Genomic DNA, 22,051 nt, shown 5'->3' with positions numbered 1-22,051 from the left:
TTATCCAAGTCTCTTCCTCAGTCTCAATTGACTGCAGGTTTCCCCAACCTTATAAACCGTACCTTTGCTTAATCACAGAGACTAGCACCATTGACAAAGGACCAGTTGATCAGTGATATGCAAATTGTCCACTGATTAGTAGACGTGTGAACCATTCATAGAGGGTTGAGGAATGGCTGCAATCACAGCATTGTAAGATGGCGACAGATGTACCCTTAGGCCCCCTCCTCTGTTCAGAGATGGTCGTTCCTTTTTCACGTAAATGGCCTCCTTGATTCCTCTCTCAAACCAGCGCTCCTCCCTGTCCAGGATGTGCACCTCTTCATCTTTAAAGGAGTGACCACTATCCTGTAGATGTAAATAGACTGCTGAGTCCTGGCCTGACGAGGAAGCTCTTCTGTGTTTTGACATGCGCTTAGCCAGTGGCTGCTTGGTTTCCCCGATGTACAATTCACGGCACTCCTCCTGGCACTTAACTGCGTAAACTATGTTACTCTGTTTGTGCCGTGGGACCCGATCCTTGGGATGGACCAATCTTTGGCGTAGCGTGTTTTGGGGTTTGAAAGCCACTGAGACCCGGTGTTTCGAGAAAATGCGCCTCAGCTGTTCCGATACTCCTGACACATACGGAATCACTAAGGGTTTTCGCTTAGGCAGTGGATGTCCTTCCTCTCTCATGAATCGCTTGGAGCGTTCTTTAGGTGTCCTCCCTGCTTTGACAAAGGACCAGCTGGGATATCCACATTTACTCAGAGCCTTTTTAACGTGGTGTTCTTCTGCTTCCCTGGCCTCTGAGTCTGTGGGAATGGTGTTAGCTCTGTGTTGTAGAGTCCTAATGACACCTAGTTTGTGCTCTAATGGATGGTGAGAGTCAAACCTTAGATACTGGTCCGTATGTGTGGGTTTACGGTACACATCCACTTTCAAATGTCCCCCGTTGACGATGGAAATTTCACAGTCTAAGAAGGCTAGCTTGTTATTTTCCATATCCTCTCTGGTGAACTTGATGTGTTTGTCCACCCCGTTGATGTGGTCTGTGAACTGTGGTACCTCCTGAGATCTGATTTTCACCCAGGTGTCATCCACATATCTGAACCAATGGCTCGGTGGTGTTCCAGGATAGGATGATAAAGCCCTCTTTTCCACTTCTTCCATATATAGATTGGCTACTATAGGTGAAACAGGGGAACCCATGGCACACCCGTGCTTCTGCCTGTAGTACTGGCTTTTGTATATGAAATATGTTGATTGAAGACACAGTTCCAAAAGCAGGCACACTTGGTCTGCGTTGAGAGAGGTTCTTTTACTGAGAGTGGGGTCATTCTGTAATCTCTTACGTACTACCTCCACTGCTTCAGTCACTGGGACACAAGTGAATAGAGATGTAACATCAAATGAGACCAAGGTTTCTTCTGCCTCCATAATGACCTCTCTCACTTTCTCCACGAAATCCAATGTGTTCTGAATGTGGTGTTTTGAGCTGCCTACCACTGGGTTAAGAACAGCGGCCAGGAACTTGGAGATGTTATATGTGACTGAATTGATCATGCAGACAATGGGTCTTAAAGGAGCACCCTGTTTGTGTATTTTTGGTAAACCATACAGACTTGGTGTAGATTCCCCTGGGTATAATCTGTGGTATGTGGTCCGGTCAATAGCATTGTCCTGAACTAACTGCTTAAGACAATCTATCACCTTTTTCTTGTAACCACTACCTGGATCTCGCTTTAAGGGCTCATAAGTATTTTTGTCACTGAGCAGAGACAAAATTTTCTCATGGTAGTCTGCCTGGTTTAGCACAACTGTGCATCTCCCCTTGTCCGATGGAAGGATGATGATGATGTTGTTGTCCTTGCTGAGTGCAGTGAGGGCCTTCCTCTCCTCAATGCTGATATTGGATGCAGGGGGTTTTGCATTGCTGAGACATGCCGAAACTTTTATCCGCAGTTGTTCTGCTTCCAAATCAGCAATGTTGTTGTTTCTGATAGCAGATTCTGTGGCTGTAATCAGTTCCACTAGCGGGATTTGTTTCGGTGTGACCGCAAAATTTAACCCTTTAGAAAGGACGTTTTTCTCTGCTTGGGTGAGTTGTTTGTCAGACAAGTTCTTCACCCATTTGTCCACATCTTTAGTTTCTGTCTGGCATCCTTCTCTCTGCTGGTTGTGGAGGACACTCCCCATAGTGTGCTGGTGTTTGTGGCGCACAGCAAGTAGATCAAACTTCCTCTTTTGCCTGGTTTTAGACTTTTCATGATGTGCTAGACGAGCCTTCTCGGTGAACTCAAGCACCTGTTGAAGTGTTTTCTCATCTAGAAGTGAAGAAAGTCTTTGGTGGATCTGCTCCTCTTTAGATTTTAAAACATCAATAGTGAAGTTAGTTTGTCTCACCCGTTCATTTAGCAGCTGACTCTGTGCCTTCTGGAGGATTTTGTTAGCTCGCAGGCCTTTTACTGACGATTTCATCTGTAGACTTTTAGGAGTGATCCCGCTCTGTCTACATCTGAGGCTGAATCTCAGATGGTTCCTGTAGTCTGCCATCTTGCGTGCTGTTTGCTCATACTCACGTACAAGCTTTAGGCCGTCCTTGCCAAAGTGGCTCTCGATGTCTCGATGCATGCTCAATAATCCAGGTAAGGAAATCCTAGAAATTTGATTCTGTTCATCTGGACAAAGTTTTTAAGTGGGAGAAATATTTCAAGACTTATCCAAGTCTCTTCCTCAGTCCCAATTGACTGCAGGTTTCCCCAACCTTATAAACAGTACCTTTGCTTAATCACAGAGACTAGCACCATTGACAAAGGGCCAGTTGTGATTAAGCAAAGGTACTGTTTATAAGGTTGGGGAAACCTGCAGTCAATTGAGACTGAGGAAGAGACTTGGATAAGTCTCGAAATATTTCTCCCACTTAAAAACTTTGTCCAGATGAACAGAATCAAATTTCTAGGATTTCCTTACCTGGATTATTGAGCATGCATCGAGACATGTTGGTGTGATACACATGCAGAGCAGGTTAGAGATAATGAAAGTACTAAAATTTGAAAGTCTCAAAAATGATAGTAGAAATCGCATTAGCGCAAACAAATGGAAATTAGTACTCGGTGAAATAACGAAACAGTGAAAAGAGATCAAATATATGGACATAGGTGATGTGACAGAAGTATGTACTGTAGATATTGTTCGGGTTTAAACTTTAAGTCGGAGACTTGTAGATCGTCTAATACATGTTGCCATCTGGGAAAAGTAGTGTTTCTTCCCAAGAAAGAGGTGTATCCATGAGAATTGAAAGATTTGTTGTTTGGTGAAAGTGAAATCCACATACGTGAGCGGCAGAGATGTGAAGTGACTGGCACGTAGCACAGGCCAAAGGATTGGCGAGTGAAGCGAGCAGGGTGCAAAGCCCCCTTTAATCTTGACGCTTATGACGAGAATAAAGTCGACATGTTGACTTTATTCTCGTAATTTGTCATTAAAGTAGAACATCGTAAACTAAACTTCATCGTAAAATGAATATTTAATTTACTAGATTTTCTCAAACCCCGTCATAAGTTACATAGCACATTAAATGCTGTGTGTTAAGTGTTCCCCGGGATTCTTAAACTGACTTCCTCTTGCACTAAGAGGAGGCGCCGGCAGCGATCGCTGCACAGAATACATTCACTTCATGGTATTCTTGCTCTCTGAACATTTACAATGCTAAGATAAATACTTCATGCATTTCACCATGAAAATTATATCAAAGCATGCATTAATCATGTGGGGGCACGGCGGCGTGGAGGTTGCACTGCTGCCTCGCAGCAAAGGTGTCTCGGGTGTACCCTGCCTTGCATTTGCATGTTTTTCTGGTGGGTTTACTCGGCGTGCTTCAGTTTTCTTTCAAAGTCATGTAGGATGTGGGGTTTTGTTATGCTATATTGACCCTGCTAGTGTATGTTTTGCTTGTATTCATCCTGCGATGTGCTGGCGACTCGTTCAGGGATGGGCGCAACCCTGAATGGATGTCATATACAAACATGTATAACGAAGATATTTTTAAAGTTCTGAACACTCCGTGGGCTAAGTTTATAACTAGTTTTAATTTCACAAAGACGTTTATCGTGTGGTGATTGGTTATGTGGTGAAAGAAAAACGAAGGATAGGAACTGGGGTTTTGGTATATCAGATAGAGACAGCACGCATGCAATAAAGAAAGCCTGCTCAGAAGAACATGCATTGAATTCTGTGTTTGTGTCTCCAACCACCAGATCACAAACCCAACATTTACACAATATTTAAGTTAAACCTGTGTGATACCCATTCATACATCCAGTTTTTTGGAGCCTCGTCACACCTGCCAATAAGTTCTCTACACTGAACATACACCTGGGGACCCCATACTGAGAGGGAGCAGCACTACCGCCTCACTACCGTGCATGTGTAATACCTGCTTTAATGCATTTCATCATGAAAATGATATCAAGTATTTATCTTGGCATTCTAAATTTTCAGAAAGCAAGAATATCATGAAGTGGATGGATTCTGTACGGTGATCGCTGTCTCCTCTTAGTGCGGAGGAAGTCAGTTTAAGAAGCGTAGTGATTAACAACTGGGTCGGGGAACGCAACACAAAGCATTTAATGTGCTGCATTAATTTATGACGGGGTTTGGCAAAATCTAGTAAATTAAACGTTGATTTTAGGAAGAAGTTTAGTTTACGACATTCTACTTTAATTATGAAGTAAACTATGAGAATAAAGTGGAAATGTCGACTTTAATCTTGACATAAACGGCGAGAATAAAGTGGAAATGTTGACTTTATTCTCGACATATAGTTTGTTTTTTTCTTCACCGTGGCCCTAATACGATTCCGTAGGGCTATACCACAAATAGCATTATAAATGCAAGTTGCAGGTTTATTATTTATGCATATAGCTTAGCTTGAAGCAAGGTCCATATTAATGCAGTTTGCCTAAATGATGGTTCAGCTGGTAAAGATGTCATCACCAAGTTGCACTTGTTTTATTTTATTTTAATTTGGTGAATACTGTGTAATGCACCTGGGCTTGAAGTCTTGAAGTAATAGTGCAACTATCAGTAATAATACTATTATTTATTTTATTGTTATTATTTATTAGTTTAAATATAATGCAGTTTAATGATGATAAAGTTGTTTAAAAAGTCACTTTAACGTGTCAGTGAGCAGAGATTGTTAACACTAACAAAGTGTAGTTGGTTTACAAAAATATTTACTATTTATTCCTTTTCTAAGACATATTCAGTACAATGCAACTTTTGACAAGCACTTCTGGATATTTTACTAAGTCTAAATGCCTCTTTGTATGGTTGAAAATATATTGTCAAAATTAGTTTGTTTTTCCAAAATTTGTTCAATAAAAAGGTTTTATATTTTGACTGCATGTGTCATGCAATGTGATTCCTTCTCTTCATTAGTGCCACCCCCTTGAAAACTATCACTTTATGGGGCCATGCAAACCTGTTTTAACACTTGTGTGCATATTAAAATGTTTTTTTTTGTACAATGTACAATACTCTTGACAGTGGAATAGGTTATTCTTAGCCAGTAATTGCAGTGGAAAATGTGGTTAACATCCACTCATGCATGGGGAAAAAAATACCGTTGAATACCGTGAAACCGGGATAATTTAGAAAAATACCGTGATATAGAATTTTGGTCATACCGCCCACCCCTAGTGTATATATTATATATATATATATATATATATATATATAATGTGTATATATGTGTGTATGTATATGTGTATATATGTGTGAGTGTGTCTGTATATGTATATATACAGTATGTGTATCAGGGGTGTGGAAATCAAATTTTTTTTCTACTTGTCCACGGACAAGTAAATTTAGAAAATCCACTTGTCCGCCAGTTAAATTCACTTGTCCATAAACAAATAACAAAAGTGAAAAATAGTTTATTTTTTCTGATCTCTTTGATTTATGCCAAAACTGCCTTCCATTTTAAAACTGAAAAAAGTTCTTTCAGGGAGTAGTATTTTGCCACCTTGTTCTAGAACATTATATAAAAGATTCCCTTATCATTTTAACTCACTAATAAACAATGCCTTCATTATAGCTACACTAGTTCTGTTTCACATACTACAGTTACAGTGAAGTTTTTTATAGATATTTCATAACCTTTGGAAACCGTTAGAATGTTTTCTTCTTTATTTTTAATAAACTGACAGCGCGAAACCAACTTGTTTTATATGAAATATTCGCTAATCAAAAACGATCCATTGACAGCTCATCAAAATTGATGTTGCCACGCAATAAATTTCTTAACTCCTCAATATATCACAACCTACACGAAATCGCAAATTTCAGGAAAGATTAACTGCCTAACAAGCTTTATGTGGTGAAAACAATTGTATTATAAGTAAAATTACTGCATTTTTATGTAGAAACAATGAATTTTATCAATCTTCTTCTATAATACGCTACCGTGGCTGTTCATTTGTCTGTCCAGGATTTTAAATCACCTGTAGCTCGCAAACCATTTCACCTTTTGACTTGATATTTGGATACTCATACAGTATCTACGTGACGTCTACTATCCGCTTTCGGGGTGATGATTTGTATTACTCTATTTTTATTTTATTTTATTGTTGAATCAACTCTTGGCAGTGCGCGGCAGGGCGGCGCATGCGTATGGGAGCCATTCTTATTCCCCACCACCTTCGCTAATCATTCTTGAGGCAGATTGAAGACTTAAGTGCCAGTTTAAGTGAAAAATTAAAGAAAACGTACTAAGTAATTGCAACACAAAAACTAACTTAATCAGTTTTAACGCGAAAAGATGCCAACGAAAGAAGAGAAGCAGCGGCCCGCTACGGTGGAGAAAAGAAGAGCTGCTCAGGAAGCAGCAAGCGCATCAACCTCTGAGCAAATGAATGGTAAACGTACAGAGAAAGAGGATGAAAACTAGGAATGCTCAAGTCAAGTGTATTCACTGCATGTTATCGTGCAGTACGCCATTACTGGTAATATATAAAAGTTATTAATTATAATGAAAAATTATCAGATTAAATCGTATTATCGGCATGAAAAAAATGACTGCATCTCCAAGCATGTAAGTACAGTATTAGGTTAAAATACTTATGTAAGACTGTAAGAGTGCTTCCCCTTTGAAAAATCAGCCGTCATTTTGTAAACAATATTGAAGACCAATTTGAGACATGAAGAACATGCCTAAGTAGACCGTTTCCGCACAAAGTACGTACCCAAATGTTTAAAATGTGAAAGTAGTGGTAAAATGTGCCTTTCACAGCACACATAATATTTTTTTATAATATTTTTCTCCAGAAAATTGCACTTGTCCGCGGACAACTGAAACCAGAAAAACACGCTTGTCCGATGGTCAATTTACCCGAGTCGGGCGTTGGATTTCCGCACCCCTGTGTATGTGTATATATGTGTATCTCAAATTATTATTTCTGTCATGTTTAAAGGTTCCTTTTTACTATTATGTGACATGTAAAGATATAAGGTTAATTTTGGTTTAAATATTAATATTCTGTTAAAAGTTAAACATGACAAATGTACTGTAGAACATTATACAACTGTATTTCAATTAAATAAATTAGGTATCAATACTAAACTAAAGTCTTAATTCTGACCAGTAAAAAGCTTCAAGAGTTATAGGAGAACACACTTAATTTGTTGCTCAACTCCAAATAAATAAAATATCTTAATTCTAAAGTTCTACAATCTACAGTGATCCCTCGCTATATCGCGCTTCGCCTTTCACGGCTTCACTCTATCGTGGATTTTATATGTAAGCATATTTAAATATATATCGCGGATTTTTTGCTGGTTCGCGGATTTCTGCGGATAATGGGTCTTTTAATTTCTGGTACATGCTTCCTCAGTTGGTTTGCCCAGTTGATTTCATACAAGGGACGCTATTGGCAGATGGCTGAGAAGCTACCCAACTTACTTTTCTCTCTCTCTCTCTCTCTCTCTCTTGCGCTTTCTCTGATCCTGACGTAGGGGGATTGAGCAGGGGGGCTGTTCGCACACCTAGACGATACGGACCTAGTCTAAAAATGCTGAAAGATTATCTTCACGTTGCTACCTTCTGTGCAGCTGCTCACGGTGCTTCGCATACTTAAAAGCTCGAAGGGCACGTATTGATTTTTGTTTGTTTTTCTCTGTCTCTCTTCTCTCTCTCTCTCTTTCTCTGCTCCTGACGGAGGGGGTGTGAGCTGCCACCTTCAACAGCTTTGTGCCGTGCTTCGCATACTTAAAAGCCAAACAGCCCTATTGATTTGTTTGCTTTCCTCTGTGTTTATGACAGTCTCTGCTCCTGACGCGCACTCCTTTGAAGAGGAAGATATGTTTGCATTCTTTTAATTGAGACAGAACTGTCATCTCTGTCTTGTCATGGAGCACAGTTTAAACTTTTGAAAAAGAGACAAATGTTTGTTTGCAGTGTTTGAATAAAGCTCCTGTCTCTCTACAACCTCCTGTGTTTCTGCGCAAATCTGTGACCCAAGCATGACAATATAAAAATAACCATATAAACATGGTTTCTACTTCGCTGATTTTCTTATTTCGCGGGTGGCTCTGGAACGCAACCCCCGCAATGGAGGAGGGATTACTGTAAAACTAAAATTTTAAAGCTTTCATGTTTTAATGGGAGAACCCAAAGTAAATTCATTGGTCATTTCCAAATAAATATAGTAGGTATTATTACAAACTAAAATCTCAAAAACTACCTCTATACTTTATCTTTTCCTTTGTATGGATTCAGGCCGTTTTAATTGGCTGGGAAACCCAGAAATAGACAAAAAACATTCTGTATATATCCTCCATATAAATTCAAGCAGCTTCTAAATATAAATGAAGGAGAACGTAAACAGAATTGACATATTCACATGTTGCGTTCAGTGTATGCTCCACGGTCAGTGCACAACAAGTTAAGCTAGCCTCACAACAGCCTCGCAATCTACGTTGTTAGATTTAATTGCAAGATGTGTGTCATCCTCACTCACGTGGAGGTGGTTTGCCTTTGAAAAGACTGTTGTTGTTAAAAAGATGGCAATCTGCAAACTATGTCAGAAATCGTTTGCCATTAAAGACAGCTAGATACCTAACTTGTTTCATGATCTGCAAAGTGAAACTGATCTAGTACGGAGCTGTATAGGTGTTTGGTATCAAAAAAAAAAAAAATCGGTTTAATTGAAGTATTAATCTGTTCGAACAGATTTTTATTTCTGTAAGAAGCATATGTCTTTCAGGCACGTTTTTATTTTGGAAGCTGTCTTGGTTTGGGGATCTGCGATTCCAAAGCACATTTTTTTTCTTTCATTATTTAAAACAGTTGCACAGATCCGCAACTCCTCACCCCGCTCCATCCGCCCATATGGCTGCACAAGTTGGAGTAGGTGATGACACAAGGGAGGGAGTGCCAAATAAAGTTTTATCAGCTTAAAAAAAAAAAAAAAAAAACAGAAATTCAAAGAAGGCAACTCTCTGCAAATTGCCATAGAAAAAAGAGATCAAGAGCTACTTGATACCTGAGGTGGACAGTGATGTAAATCCACCTGAGTGGTGGAAAACTTGAGAAGTATATTTCCCCAAATTGTGGAAACTTGCAAAAAACTACCTGTGCATCCCTGCCTTAAGCTGTCCTTCTGGGAGGGCTTTCAGCACAGGAGGAAACTTGAAGTTTCCTCAGTAGAATTTTACAGTTTTTTATTTTTTCTGATATCTTTGTGCAATATAGGATAGAACTTGAAGTTAGTAATTTGTATAACAATGTTATAGTTTTGGGTTTTTTTGTATCTTTTTGCAATATATGACAGAACTTGTTTACAAATACTATAGTTTTTTCCTGTGCCGTATTTGACAGAACTTTGGATTTTTACACTATTGTGCAGTATGTTAGATTTTTGTTTTTGCTTGTATGCTGCAAAATTCACCTTACAGTAGAGCAGTTTATCCATAGTGTTATGTTCATGCCTTGTATTTCAGTTATGATTAGTATTTTATTACCTTTTGGATTCATATCTTGTTTACATTAAGGGTAAGTGTCAGTTTAAAATGCTGTCATTATAGTTTTGTTGGTCTTGGTGCAAGTCTTTTGTGTAAATCCTGTCGGCCACTTTGAAATGGTATACTCATCCTTGCACTTTTTGATCTCGGTAAAAACTTTGGTGATTTTAATGTTTTTACGTTGGTTTAATTCAGTTGTAAGTAAATAAATAAGACCTGTTTTCCTTAACCGTTGTTTCTATTAATCTCATTAGTAACCTACAATTAATAATCTATTATCAAGACCAAACCAGATCAGTAAGACATTTATAAACACATTTTTAAAGGATGCAAAATATCGTCCAAGTATCGTTATCGTCAAAGTCCCAGAAATTATATAATTGTTTGCCAATATCGCACACCCTAAGGTATTGCCTGTCTTTATGGTGTCATGCTTTTGACATGGTTTGCACTGCACGCTACTCTGCTTTTTGTCTGACTTTAAATAGCCAAAATATCTCCACACTACCAAATTCCTCTGACTATTCTTTTCATCGATGCCCTCGTCTTTTAAGCCTTGGGCTATGTCTGTTGGGGTGCCGCCTTTGGTAACCCCCTTTTTTATATATATATATAATATTTGTAACTTCATTCCAGCCACATAATTTGTTTGGCATGGCGCTATTCTTATTAGCATTGGCTTTTCGTATTTTCTTTCAAAGCATGGATGGAATGAGTTCTATCAATTTTCTCTTTACCATGTCTTAACTTTTCCTCAATAAAAACATATTTTGCTATAATTCTTTTGTTTTATCACCCAGCCCTAGCTACAACAAATGCATATCATTTTGGGAAGCCACTGTTCAGAGCATGCTTCATTGTGTACATTTTGATTTTTTGAGAAGATTGGAGAAAAAAATGTAAGTGGATTGGATAAATCAGAATTTAATAAAGAGCAGCCAGCCCTTTTTTTTTTTTGGGTCTCATACTGTAACATGCACTGTGTCCTCCTTAGTGTTGTATTTACCCTGAATAATAATAAATAATAATAAAAAATATAATTATGTGTAACAGAAATATATAAATACCAAAATATCAATATGAAATAGTAGGAAAGGTATGTTTAATGACCACTGTTGTACTAATACAGATTTAGTACATGTCCTTCATGTGATATGTTTTTAGATTGTCCCCAATGCACAGCCTGATGTTGCAGTCAGGCCAGAAGCATGTTTCTTTGCATGCTTTTTAAATATTGTTTCTGTTGCATGAGCACAAGAAGTTAAAATGTAAATGCCTGAACTGCGTGATTGACATACTCCTTGAGTTATTATAGACTACCACAGTGCAAGTCTTAGTAACTTTCACATTTACCCTAACACAAATAAATAACATTTGTTACTTTGTGAACTGTGCTTAGAGAGCCACCTTTTTTCTTGTCTTTCTACTCAATTGAAAAAACATTGTTTTTTTGCCATGCAGATACTGCACCCCACTGCATTGTTATGCCACTGAAGTCACCAGGAATATCAGTGTTTTGGTTGTACAATGCCGTATGAAATGGTTTCACTGACTGTGTCAATGTTTGATGACCAGTTTATATTGTCAGCTCTTATCACTTGAATCAAGTAGTGGTAATGTTTCAGTTTATTTTAAAACTGTCTTTGTGGCTTTTTGTTTGCCACTGTGTTTTTTGTTGAAACTCTACTCATGAATTATGATGAGTTACCATAGATTTATCATAAAGTGGCTGAACACATAGAAATATTTGAATCTGACTGGGGAATACCCATATTTACTTAGACTTCCAGGCCCAAGTCGCACTTGGGGTTAGCGACAAAGGAGGTTAAAGAAATTCCCATAATTTTTCAAGTGAATAGTTTTATTGAAAACTGTTTTACTGAAAACCTTTTTATTGAAAAGTGTTGGTTTCTACTTTTTAATTATTGTTTCCTCTGAAATTCTGAATCTAATCCCTTTCACAGATCATTCAGTCCTTTCTCAGTGGGATGAACCCTTCTCAGTTTTCTGTAGCTGAGTCCTTTCTTCTGGATGCACCTATAACTGTAGAGGAATTCTCAACTGCTCACCCCTCTACAAAGACCAGTAAGTATTCAGAACTAGATGTGCTTCCTTCAAAATGTGTTCACTCTTATTGCATCGAGTTGTTCAATCCCTCTTAGAAATTTTCCAGTTCTCTGTGTCTTACTGGGGCTCAGACAGTGGGCAGCTTGTAATAGCTATGAGGGCACTTAGCACCAAAGGGCAGCAATCTCTGGGGGAAGAAATTAGTTATAAGGCTTCTTGGTGGCATGATGTTCAGAACAAACGTTTATCTCTAAAGGCTGTAAAAGTGCACAGCAGTGAAGAATACCTTGCATGCTGCAATAACAAAATCATTGGCACTTTATCCAGTGTGGATGCTAGCTTCTTCAGAATTAAGTCCTTTTAAATAAGTTTTCATTTACTAAGCTGTAAAACATCCTTTTAATACCCCTTAGTGAAAAGAGAAATACAATTTCAAATGAATATCTGCAGTTAGCTTGAATTCTTTTTCTTTTTTTTTTGCTTAGTCAGTTGAAAAAGCCCATTTCGAGAACTGAAAATTTCTTTAAAGTCTTTTTTTGCCTGCTGAATTTTGCCAGTAAGCAGAAATCCTGATTGAGAAAAGCAAATGTCTTGTGAAATGGTCATCTTTATTTCAAGAGCATAGAGTTTTCCTTCACATGTCGATGGGCCTCTTCTTTTTATACTGTTTTAGCATCCTTCAGTACAAACATAACCAAATGGGTAAAAATGTTTTGGTTAGAAAACCTCTAGGAACATTTTAACCACATACCAAATTTCTGCTTTACAAATATCAGTGTTCACAGTACATAATAATGCATTGAAACCATCACATCTATTACAAAGTCAGCTAGTGGTTCAACATGTTTGATTATTATCATATGTTTGTCATTGGTGTAGTGCTGATTGTAGTAGCCAAGCACCTGCTGACATATATTTTTGTAACTCTTACCTCCGCAACCAAACAGTACATACATTGTCACCAAAATGCCCATGTTCAGAGACCATAGAAAAATCCCAAACATTGTACTTCCTGCCAATATACTCACAGCCAACAGTCTGGGCTCAGGATGCACCTGAGCTCAATTTTGAGCTTCACAGCAAAGGCTGTGAATACTTATGTACATATGCTTTCTCAATTTTTTTATTTTTAATAAATTTGCAAAAACCTCAAGTAAACTTTTTTCACGTTGTCATTATGGGGTGTTGTGTGTAGAATTCTGAGGAAAAAAATGAATTTAATCCATTTTGGAATAAGGCTGTAACATAACAAAATGTGGAAAAAGTGATGCGCTGTGAATACTTTCCGGATGCACTGTACTGGACATGTCAATGGGCCATTCAGTGTAATCTGGTCTTGTTTTCTTCTTGATTGAAGTGACCCAGCATTTGCCATAGGGCTTAGGAAACTACTCAAGTGATGGACTTCTGTGCTGATTGTGACTAGATCTTCCAAGGCTGAAACATTGAGTGAGTTTGCTCTTTTGATTTTATTCTGTTTTGTACTGAAAAGCCACATTCACGTTGAGCTGCTTAAATAGGTAGAACAAGCATGATCTTAACAAGATGTAGAATATTGTGAAAATTTATGCAATAGAGCTCTTTTGTCAGTAAGACTTCCCACAAACTGTTATTAGACTTGTCTAAGAATTGTCTGTTAGAGAGAATTTTAGCAGTCTCCTTTCAGTTTGTACAGCCATGACATCACATGCATTTTTCAACAAGACTTCTTGATGCCAGTTAGTGTCCGTCTCATTTTCTCCAAAAGTGGTTAAATCAACTAGCCATGAATTATGATAGAAGATGGTGAAGCAGCAAATGAGCTCACACCCATGTCAGCTTCCTTGCTGCATATTACCCCTCATATTTTCAAACTGACTTTTCAGTTCCTTGACTGTAATGTCCACTCTTGTCAACATGCAATTGAAGGTCATGTCTAAAACTGGTGAGACTTGTATCTTTTGATTTTGATATTCTGAAAGGTAGTGCCTCTATGAGTTGACTTTCTATGCTTTTTAGTTTTCTGTCTGCCTGAAATCTGTGTGTTATTCCTTGGTCACCACATTTTTATGCTGAGCAAGTGATTTTTGCCCAGTGTGCTTCACAAACCCTTGCAACTTTCCATTCCTTAATGGTCTATCTGATACCCAGTTGACTGTGAGTATACAACTCTCAATAGCTGTAATAGTTTGAGGCAATATCAAAGAAAGCATAGGGCAGCCATTTCTACAGCTCTGCCCCAGCCATGGAAATGAGTGCCCCCTCAGTGGATGAGACAGAAGGCCACAGTAGACATGAAAGTGATAACACTTTCTGCAACCTTTTAAAATACATTTTGAAGCATTTTTGGCTGTCTAGTGTTGTAATCAGTAGACAGGAGGCACACATTTTTATAACTCTGCTCCAGGAGGGGAAATAAGTGTCCCAGTGGATATGACAAAAGGGCACAGAAAAAAAAATATTTTAAATGGATTTAGCTCAATTTTAGCTGTCCAGTGTTAATTTTTATAAACAGAACAGCATTTCAACAACAAAGGCTTAGCTGTGGAAAATGATTGTCCCATAAAATGGATGGGATAGAGAAAAATATTGAATATGAAATTGATATTGATGACTGTCTACAGTCTTAGAATACATTTTAAACAATTTTAGCTATATACTGTTCATTTTGCAAGCAGCTTACAGGGGTGTGCATTTCTACTGCTAAGGCTAAGCTAATGGAAATGAGTGTCCCCTCTGGTGGAAGAGATGGAGGGACACAATAGATATGAATGTGCAATAGAAGACTGCCTGATAGGCTTATAAAAATACTTCAGCATTTTAACTACACATTGTTCACAGTTTGATCAGTTTTAATTTGCCATGATCAACCATGCATGTAATATACAGGAAAAAGAGTTTTATAGGATAATGATACCTGATGTGAAAATTAGATCCTCCCTAATTTAAAAGGGTTGGTCATGACAGGCAAGGGTTCTTTTTTCTTTTTGATAGAATTTAAAATGTTTCACTCACACAGTTTTAATCACTCATATGACAGAGGTGAAATTTGAGTTCCACAACAAAGTCTTGCTGTGGATTTTTTTTTTCTTTTCCCAGAAAAAAACCTGAGTAAATATTTAAGAGCAAGGCACCCCATATAGCATAAAAGTGGATTAGTATGTTTAGCGATTTATTTTTAAAATTTCTTTGTGTAAAGCAATGAATTAATTATAATATTACTGCTGTTCATTTTTTTTTTTTTGTTTTTTTTTACTAAATCTTATTTTCCATGTTTCTTTGTTAATGAACTCCCATTGAAGAATTTATTGGTTACAGAACATATAGTGAGCATAGCAAAACGACTGAAGTAATAACTAACAAAGTGACATTTATCGATACCATTTTAACAAAGTTTACTGTCCCCTGTCAATCAAGTACTCGTCAAGTAAAACAACAATAACATGTAATACACATACAACCTTAAAATGCAGACTGCGTGACATCGCTGTGTGTAAGGAAACAGCAGGCTGGCAGCTGCACATACGTGTTTTACTGATGGACAGGCCAGCATTTTCCTCAAAGCATGCATCAAATCAAAAGACAAACAGCATGGAAGGATGAATGAACATGAGTAAATCCATGGCAATCACACTTTAGTGTGCCTGAGCCAAATTAGAAGGGACTGCTAAATTTCACAGAGCACAGATATCATAACATGATGGGCAGATGAATTTCAAATGTTTTGCATTCCTTCCTTGTCATATTCAGCCCTTCATTCATTATTCTGGAGCAAGCATAACCACCCTCTCATAGAAATTCACCATTTGGAATACATGGCCGCCGCTCTATGTACTTACAAATATTTTTGTATGCGCTCCTAAAAGTCTGACATAATTTCCGCTACGCATCCCTCGTACTCTGTGCAGACATGTGACGTATGTAAATGAGCTTTAAGTGAAATGTGTCTCACTGCTATCCAAAGGGGAGCCCGTACGGATAAATATGTTAATGCCACATCCACTCAATGATAAAAAAAAAATACCTTTTTCATCTGTTACAATATAATTAGTTTAAAGTTTCAATGATTTCATTCGCTACTGGCAAACTAATTAGAAATGATAATCACCAAAGTCTAATTTTGTTCGCATTTACAACCATTTCAGTCGCAGTCTGGAGCCCTGTATTATGTAGAAGTATGCTTCATCCTTTGCTAATTTGTAGCAGTTTCAGCAACAAAGTTGAAGGATACAAACTCAGAAAGAAATGTATTGAAAAATTAACCATGCTAAATTTTTTCATCATGTTTTGAGTTCTTATTTAGCCATACGATAGTGATGTCATATTAACAGCAAAACTAATTAACCAAATATCTGAATGTAGAAGATTTTTTAAAAAGAGGTAGCTTCAAAATGAACGGAATAGATGGGAACAAATATTTAATTCACATTTGCCAGGAACTTTAAAGTGACCACTTTAGGATCTTTGTTCAGTTCCTGATCTAGTCACATTTTATGTGAAGTCTGAATTTCTTCCCATGTCTACTCTGGTTTCTCTCCTCCTACATCTAAGAGATGTGTATAGTTAATTAGTGACTTTAAATTGCCCTGTATGAGTGAAAGTTGTCTGTGATGGCTTGTGTCTGTTGCTATTGCTATAACTTCCATCATCCCATGATTCTGAATTGGATTAAATAGGTTGACAGCTTGTTGAAAGGTACTGTTGTTTTGATTCACAGTACAATTTGGACTTAGCTTTTCAGATTTAATCAACGTTGTAGACTATTAAACATAGATGTTGATTATACGTGATAAACAATTCACATGTGTATGGTACTTTTAAATAAAATAAATTATCTTTGACGGGATCATGCCGCATTCTCCATATTATCATAACTATTTTGGGTAACATCTCTATTTTTTTGTGGTCCCAATTTATAAATAACAATACCAATATCATTGCTGGCTTGCCATCACTGAGTGGCTGTATCAACTTGTGTTGCCATAAATTAGCAGGATCAGAAACACCAGAAAATGCTTTAAATTGTTTTTTCTGCAAGTATTGGCACATCTTTCAAAAAACAGGTCTTCTGAGGCCACTTACATGGAGGAAGATAACCAAAACTGCTTTCTCTAAAAACAAAGCAGTTTTTATTTAAAATCAGTTGTGGTCTCGTATTTCAAGGTTGTAATAAATTTCAGATTTAATACAGATCAGTTGCTCCATTTATGACTTATATGTGCCCTGGCCACAAACACAAGACACACACAACCAAATTCTTGAAATGGTAAAATGGGGTTGAGGAACACCTTACATGGCTACATTCTTGAAATTCTGACTTATGAATATCCATCCATTTTCCAACCTGCTGAATCCGAACACAGGGTCACGGGGGTCTGCTGGAGCCAATCCCAGCCAACACAGGGCACAAGGCAGGAACCAATCCTGGGCAGGGTGCCAACCCACCGCAGACTTATGAATATGAATTCTATAAATAATTTCTCTTGTATCGCATATGAAGAAATTAAAAATGTTTGTGAACTCAGTCTAATAGAGTTTTACCATGACAAAGAAAAAAAGAATTAGAAGTGTTGTGTAATTTCACCTCAATTATACAGGCAGTCCCCGGGTTACATACGAGATAGGGATAGGTTTGTACTTAAGTTGAATTTATATGCAAGTTGGAACAGGTACATTACTTTAATAAATGTTGTTGTTGTTGACCGACTGTAACTAAGTGCTCTGCCAATGAATGATGGAGTTTCACCTCTTTCTGACCTTTTTATTATTTCTGCTTTATTTTCAATGATGATGGTTTTTCTCTTCTTTACTGTAGCACTAGCATCAGATTTGTGTTTCAGAGACATTCTTGAAAGGTGAAGACAAAAGGTTAAGAGGAGCTCTTCTGTACAGCACTGTACACGCTATCACAGCAGATTAGGCACCAGTCGTCAACACATCTGATGTATAGGGTGGTCCAGATCTAATTATGCAATTTTCATTACACTATAACTTATTCAGTTTATTACATAGAAAATCACCTGAAAAATCCCGGACCATCGAGAAATGTGCGAACTGACGACACGAAGAATCGTCTTCACGCCGAACTGGAATCGTCCCCACATAAACCAAAGTCATCCAGACAATCTGGATCTGCAGAATTAGATCTGGACCACCCTGTACTGACAAGAGACAACTTCCTGCTATGTGCGTAACAGTACAAGCAGGCTTGCTATTGAAAATGAATGTGGGCAGCAAGGGGCGGTTCATCACCAGCCCACCTCACATTCAACTCCACTACAGTATGCTGCCTGCAGCATACGCAACACCACCGCTCCCATTCAACACACAGCCATCCGAGGCACACTACAATGCTACCCCCCACCTCCCTGTTCACCCTCAATGGCCTCTGTTCAGCCACAACAGGGTCACCACTTGCAGCGGGGGGCGAGCAGTGAAACTGCTTGCCGCTGGGAGCCACCCGACGGACACTACACTGCGCAAACAGCAAAATCAACCCCCTCCAGCCTCTGTCCAGCCACCACTTGCAGCTTCCCCGGGCCGAAGATGCCGGAGCGGCAGTTACTGAGGCGCATGCGTCGCAGCTGCGGCCCCGTTCGTATGTTGTAGGTCGGGTGTCCGTAACCTGGGGAGTACCTGTACATTCCTTTGAACAGTCTGAAGTTCATTGCTATGTAACATCTTGAGTGTGATTGGCTGATCAAGGTAGGGAAAGATGCACTCTTTTAGGCTTTTGCTATTTACTACGTGTTTGGTGGAGTAACTCTTCCTGTCAAAAACCTGTAGTTTTACAGGTGCTTTCAATACTCTTCTTCCATACATTATACATTTCAATGTAGCATTATTTGTTTTAAAATGACAATTCTGTTTTTTCTGTTTTTTCAGATACTGAATATGTTAGCTGTTGCCATGCTTTTTTCAGTAAATTTCCCCGTAGTGTACTTTACATTTCTGCTGGATAAACAATTTTTACAAAGTTTTCTGTAAACATTTGATTAAAAATCTGAAAAGAATTATGGGGGTATTTTTGTTTTCAGACCCTTATCATATTTTGTTATCTTCAAAATAAGTTTATATTCTAGATACTGATACATCTGTACTTAAAAGTGTATATATACAGAAATTTTCATCTATGTATACTTTTTTGATGTGTAATTGTTCTGATTACACTGTGTTCCAATTACAGAAAATTACAAGTTATCTATTACTCTTTATCATGTGACTTCTCTAGGTAAACCCAGTATTGTTCACTAACGACCTGTTCAAGAAGCAGCTATGCCATTTCCCTTTGGCAAATCTCACAAGTCTCCTGCGGACATAGTGAAAAATCTGAAGGACAGTATGGCAGTTTTAGAAAAACAAGACATCTCGGACAAAAAGGCAGAAAAGGTATGAAGAATATAACACCTTGCTGTAATCAAGGATATATTTTCTTTTATGTTAACTTTCAGCAGACATGTGTCTGAATAATAACTGTCACATACTCTCATAGGGTCTTTATTTCATTGGGTGTAATTTGTGGATCTGTTGAATCAAATTTAATTTTTTTTTTTATTTTCTCCTAGCACTGTGTGCAGTGACCAAAGAAGCAGAAATACTTGTAGCTTTAGCTCCAGCATCTGACTAGCAAAAACTCCATTAATTGCTCTTGCACTTCTTCTGAATTGCATTATTTATTTTTTAATAGTCCTGTGAGATTTTAACTATTGTAAAGTCTATAAACGTTTCTGAGCTAACCCAACAGAAACCTTTAAAAGTTTAATTTTGATGAAGTACAGTGTTCAAATCTTTACTGAAAGGCTTTAACCTTAAACAAGTGTAGGTTTTGATCTCATAAAACCAGTGATATGGATATGTATTTTTAATAATTAGGTGGTTAAAAATAGGTAATGGTGACTGAAATATTTTAATCCTAATAAAGTTATCTTCACTGATTAGATGTGTTAGATGCATTTTCTAGCTTTTCTGTAGAGCTTGCAGTGGAAATATCTCCAGTCTGAGTAATAAGCATTATTTTCTATGTGCCATATTAATGGGTGAACCACTCTAAAATTGTCTGTCTTATGTGTTATGTGAAAAATGGTCATAGTGGAAGTTCACAACGTGGATATGCATTGTACCCATCTCAACAAGAAATCTGACTTCACATCCTGATGTGAATCAAATTAGTCTTATTAAGCAGTGTATGAAAAAAGAGAGCCTAATAGATCTACAGGGTCCCTCTTCCAATATGACAACCTGTATTCTTCTGGCTATGTAGAAAGATTATCTGCATTCACAGATTGGCCTAGATGAAAGATTTTCATTAAACTCGGTAAAGACATTTGTCATGTGCTGGAAGACATGCAAGTATCAATATTGTAGAAGCACTGTGGCTCAGATTTTCTAAAATGTTACCTTGTGTGATCCAAAGTTTTAACAGTCAGCTTTGCAAGGTACACTATATGGTTTAAACATGATTAACTTGGTAATGGTATACATGGTCACACCTGGCTAAGTAACAAGTATTTATGTGACTTAATTATGCAAGAACACTGAGGAGGAAAGTATGTTTAATAGCATCAACAACCTTTATTTTTATGGCATATTTTCATACTTTAAAGTAGCTAGTAGTGTTTTACAGAAGTAATGGCTAAATAGAGCTACAAAAGTAAAAACCGAAGAACAGTTCGTTAAATCCATAGAGAAATCATATTGTCCACCTTAATAACAAAACTTATAGTCAGATGGTAAGAGAGGACAGGAAACATGCCAGCATGTTAGAGAAAATAAACAAGTTTGGGTTCCAAGGACAAAGGACCACCCAGCCCCTCTGGGCATTCTTCAGTCCATAAATGTGTCCCCATTAATTGTATACTCTTGTGGAGCTTTCTTAGTCTTCCCAGGGTCCCTGGTGGCTGCAACATGTTTATGCCAGTGACAGTGGTTGCTAGTGCCACCACATTATGCTGGGGGAAAAAAAAGAGAAAACACAAAACTACTAATTAGCCTATAAAACAGGATATCAAACTGCATTTTGTGAAAAGAACTAATTTCATCCTCTGTATAAAGGAATGTTAGTGATGGTAGCAATATCTTAAGTGATCAAGTGTTATCCAGATTATCTGTAGTGATTATAAACTGACCAAATAACTGCAAGGCCTTAACAATAAAAATGATTATACTCCAGTGCACCCCTCGCACCCATCCTTGTTTTAGTAGAGTTTCCCCTAGGTCAATGTCATTAGTTCTCACATTTTTCAATTAATAAAAAATGTTAACATAGCAGTGAATTAAACATTTTTCTTCTTTTCCTTTACAGTATTGTTTAGGGAGTTCAGTTTTAGTTCTGTACTTTTAACACTGTACAACAAGATGAGCAGATCGTGGTAGTGTGGTTTTTCTCCTGTCCTAAATTTGTTTTTGAAACAAATCTCCATTTTCAGGAATATCACCAATTTATTACATTTAGTAAACATTTTATGGTTAAGAATGTGTTAGGTGTTTTAAACTATCTGCAGCACAAACTATGTTAGGTGTTTTAAATTATCTGCAACACAAACTAAGTATATCTAATGTGCAATTGTTTCATTTATTTTTATTTTGTGCATTTCGTTTTAAGCACAGTTGTAACTTAGCTTGCGTTTATAATGAATCAGTGTACATGGGTGAATAGTTATGATGGTATTGCAGTTGCCGACTTCCTTCTTCATTACTCTTAGTCTGGTCATTCATACTGTATTAATTTCTTTTACACAAAAAAAGCCTTGATGTATAACTAACCACAACATCTAATACACTACCACTGTAACCATAATGCAGAGGCAATATTTTTTTTCTGTAGGTGATCGTGTTTATTAATATATTCACTAACATTTGTCATAAGTTTTTTATGTGTGACTAGTTTAAACTGAAATAAATTATAGAATTTTAACTTATTATTTTGTCTTTGAGTATCTATTGTATGAAAGCGCTTGCACATCAAGGTGATTTTGAATTTAAATAAAAAACTCAGTCT

The 22,051-nt window shown here is 37.4% G+C and overlaps 1 protein-coding gene across 4 annotated transcripts in view; it reads left to right on the top strand.

Annotated features, from left to right (window-relative positions):
• LOC114646265 (calcium-binding protein 39) overlaps positions 1–22,051 on the top strand; it is an 81,086-nt gene that overhangs the window by 24,178 nt on the left and 34,857 nt on the right. For 2 of the 4 annotated variants that reach the window (XM_028794382.2, XM_028794383.2), the window contains exons 2-3: positions 11,973–12,093; positions 19,286–19,443. In XM_028794382.2, the coding sequence (XP_028650215.1) occupies positions 19,330–19,443 (114 nt within the window). In that variant the 5' untranslated portion in view covers positions 11,973–12,093; positions 19,286–19,329. The remainder of the gene's footprint in view (positions 1–11,972; positions 12,094–19,285; positions 19,444–22,051) is intronic. The other 2 variants (XM_051923543.1, XM_051923545.1) reach the window with 2 other exon arrangements.

The sequence above is a fragment of the Erpetoichthys calabaricus genome, chromosome 2, assembly GCF_900747795.2.
Source record: "Erpetoichthys calabaricus chromosome 2, fErpCal1.3, whole genome shotgun sequence".
Lineage (NCBI taxonomy): Eukaryota > Metazoa > Chordata > Cladistia > Polypteriformes > Polypteridae > Erpetoichthys > Erpetoichthys calabaricus.
This window is presented reverse-complemented; position numbering and strand designations above follow the sequence as displayed.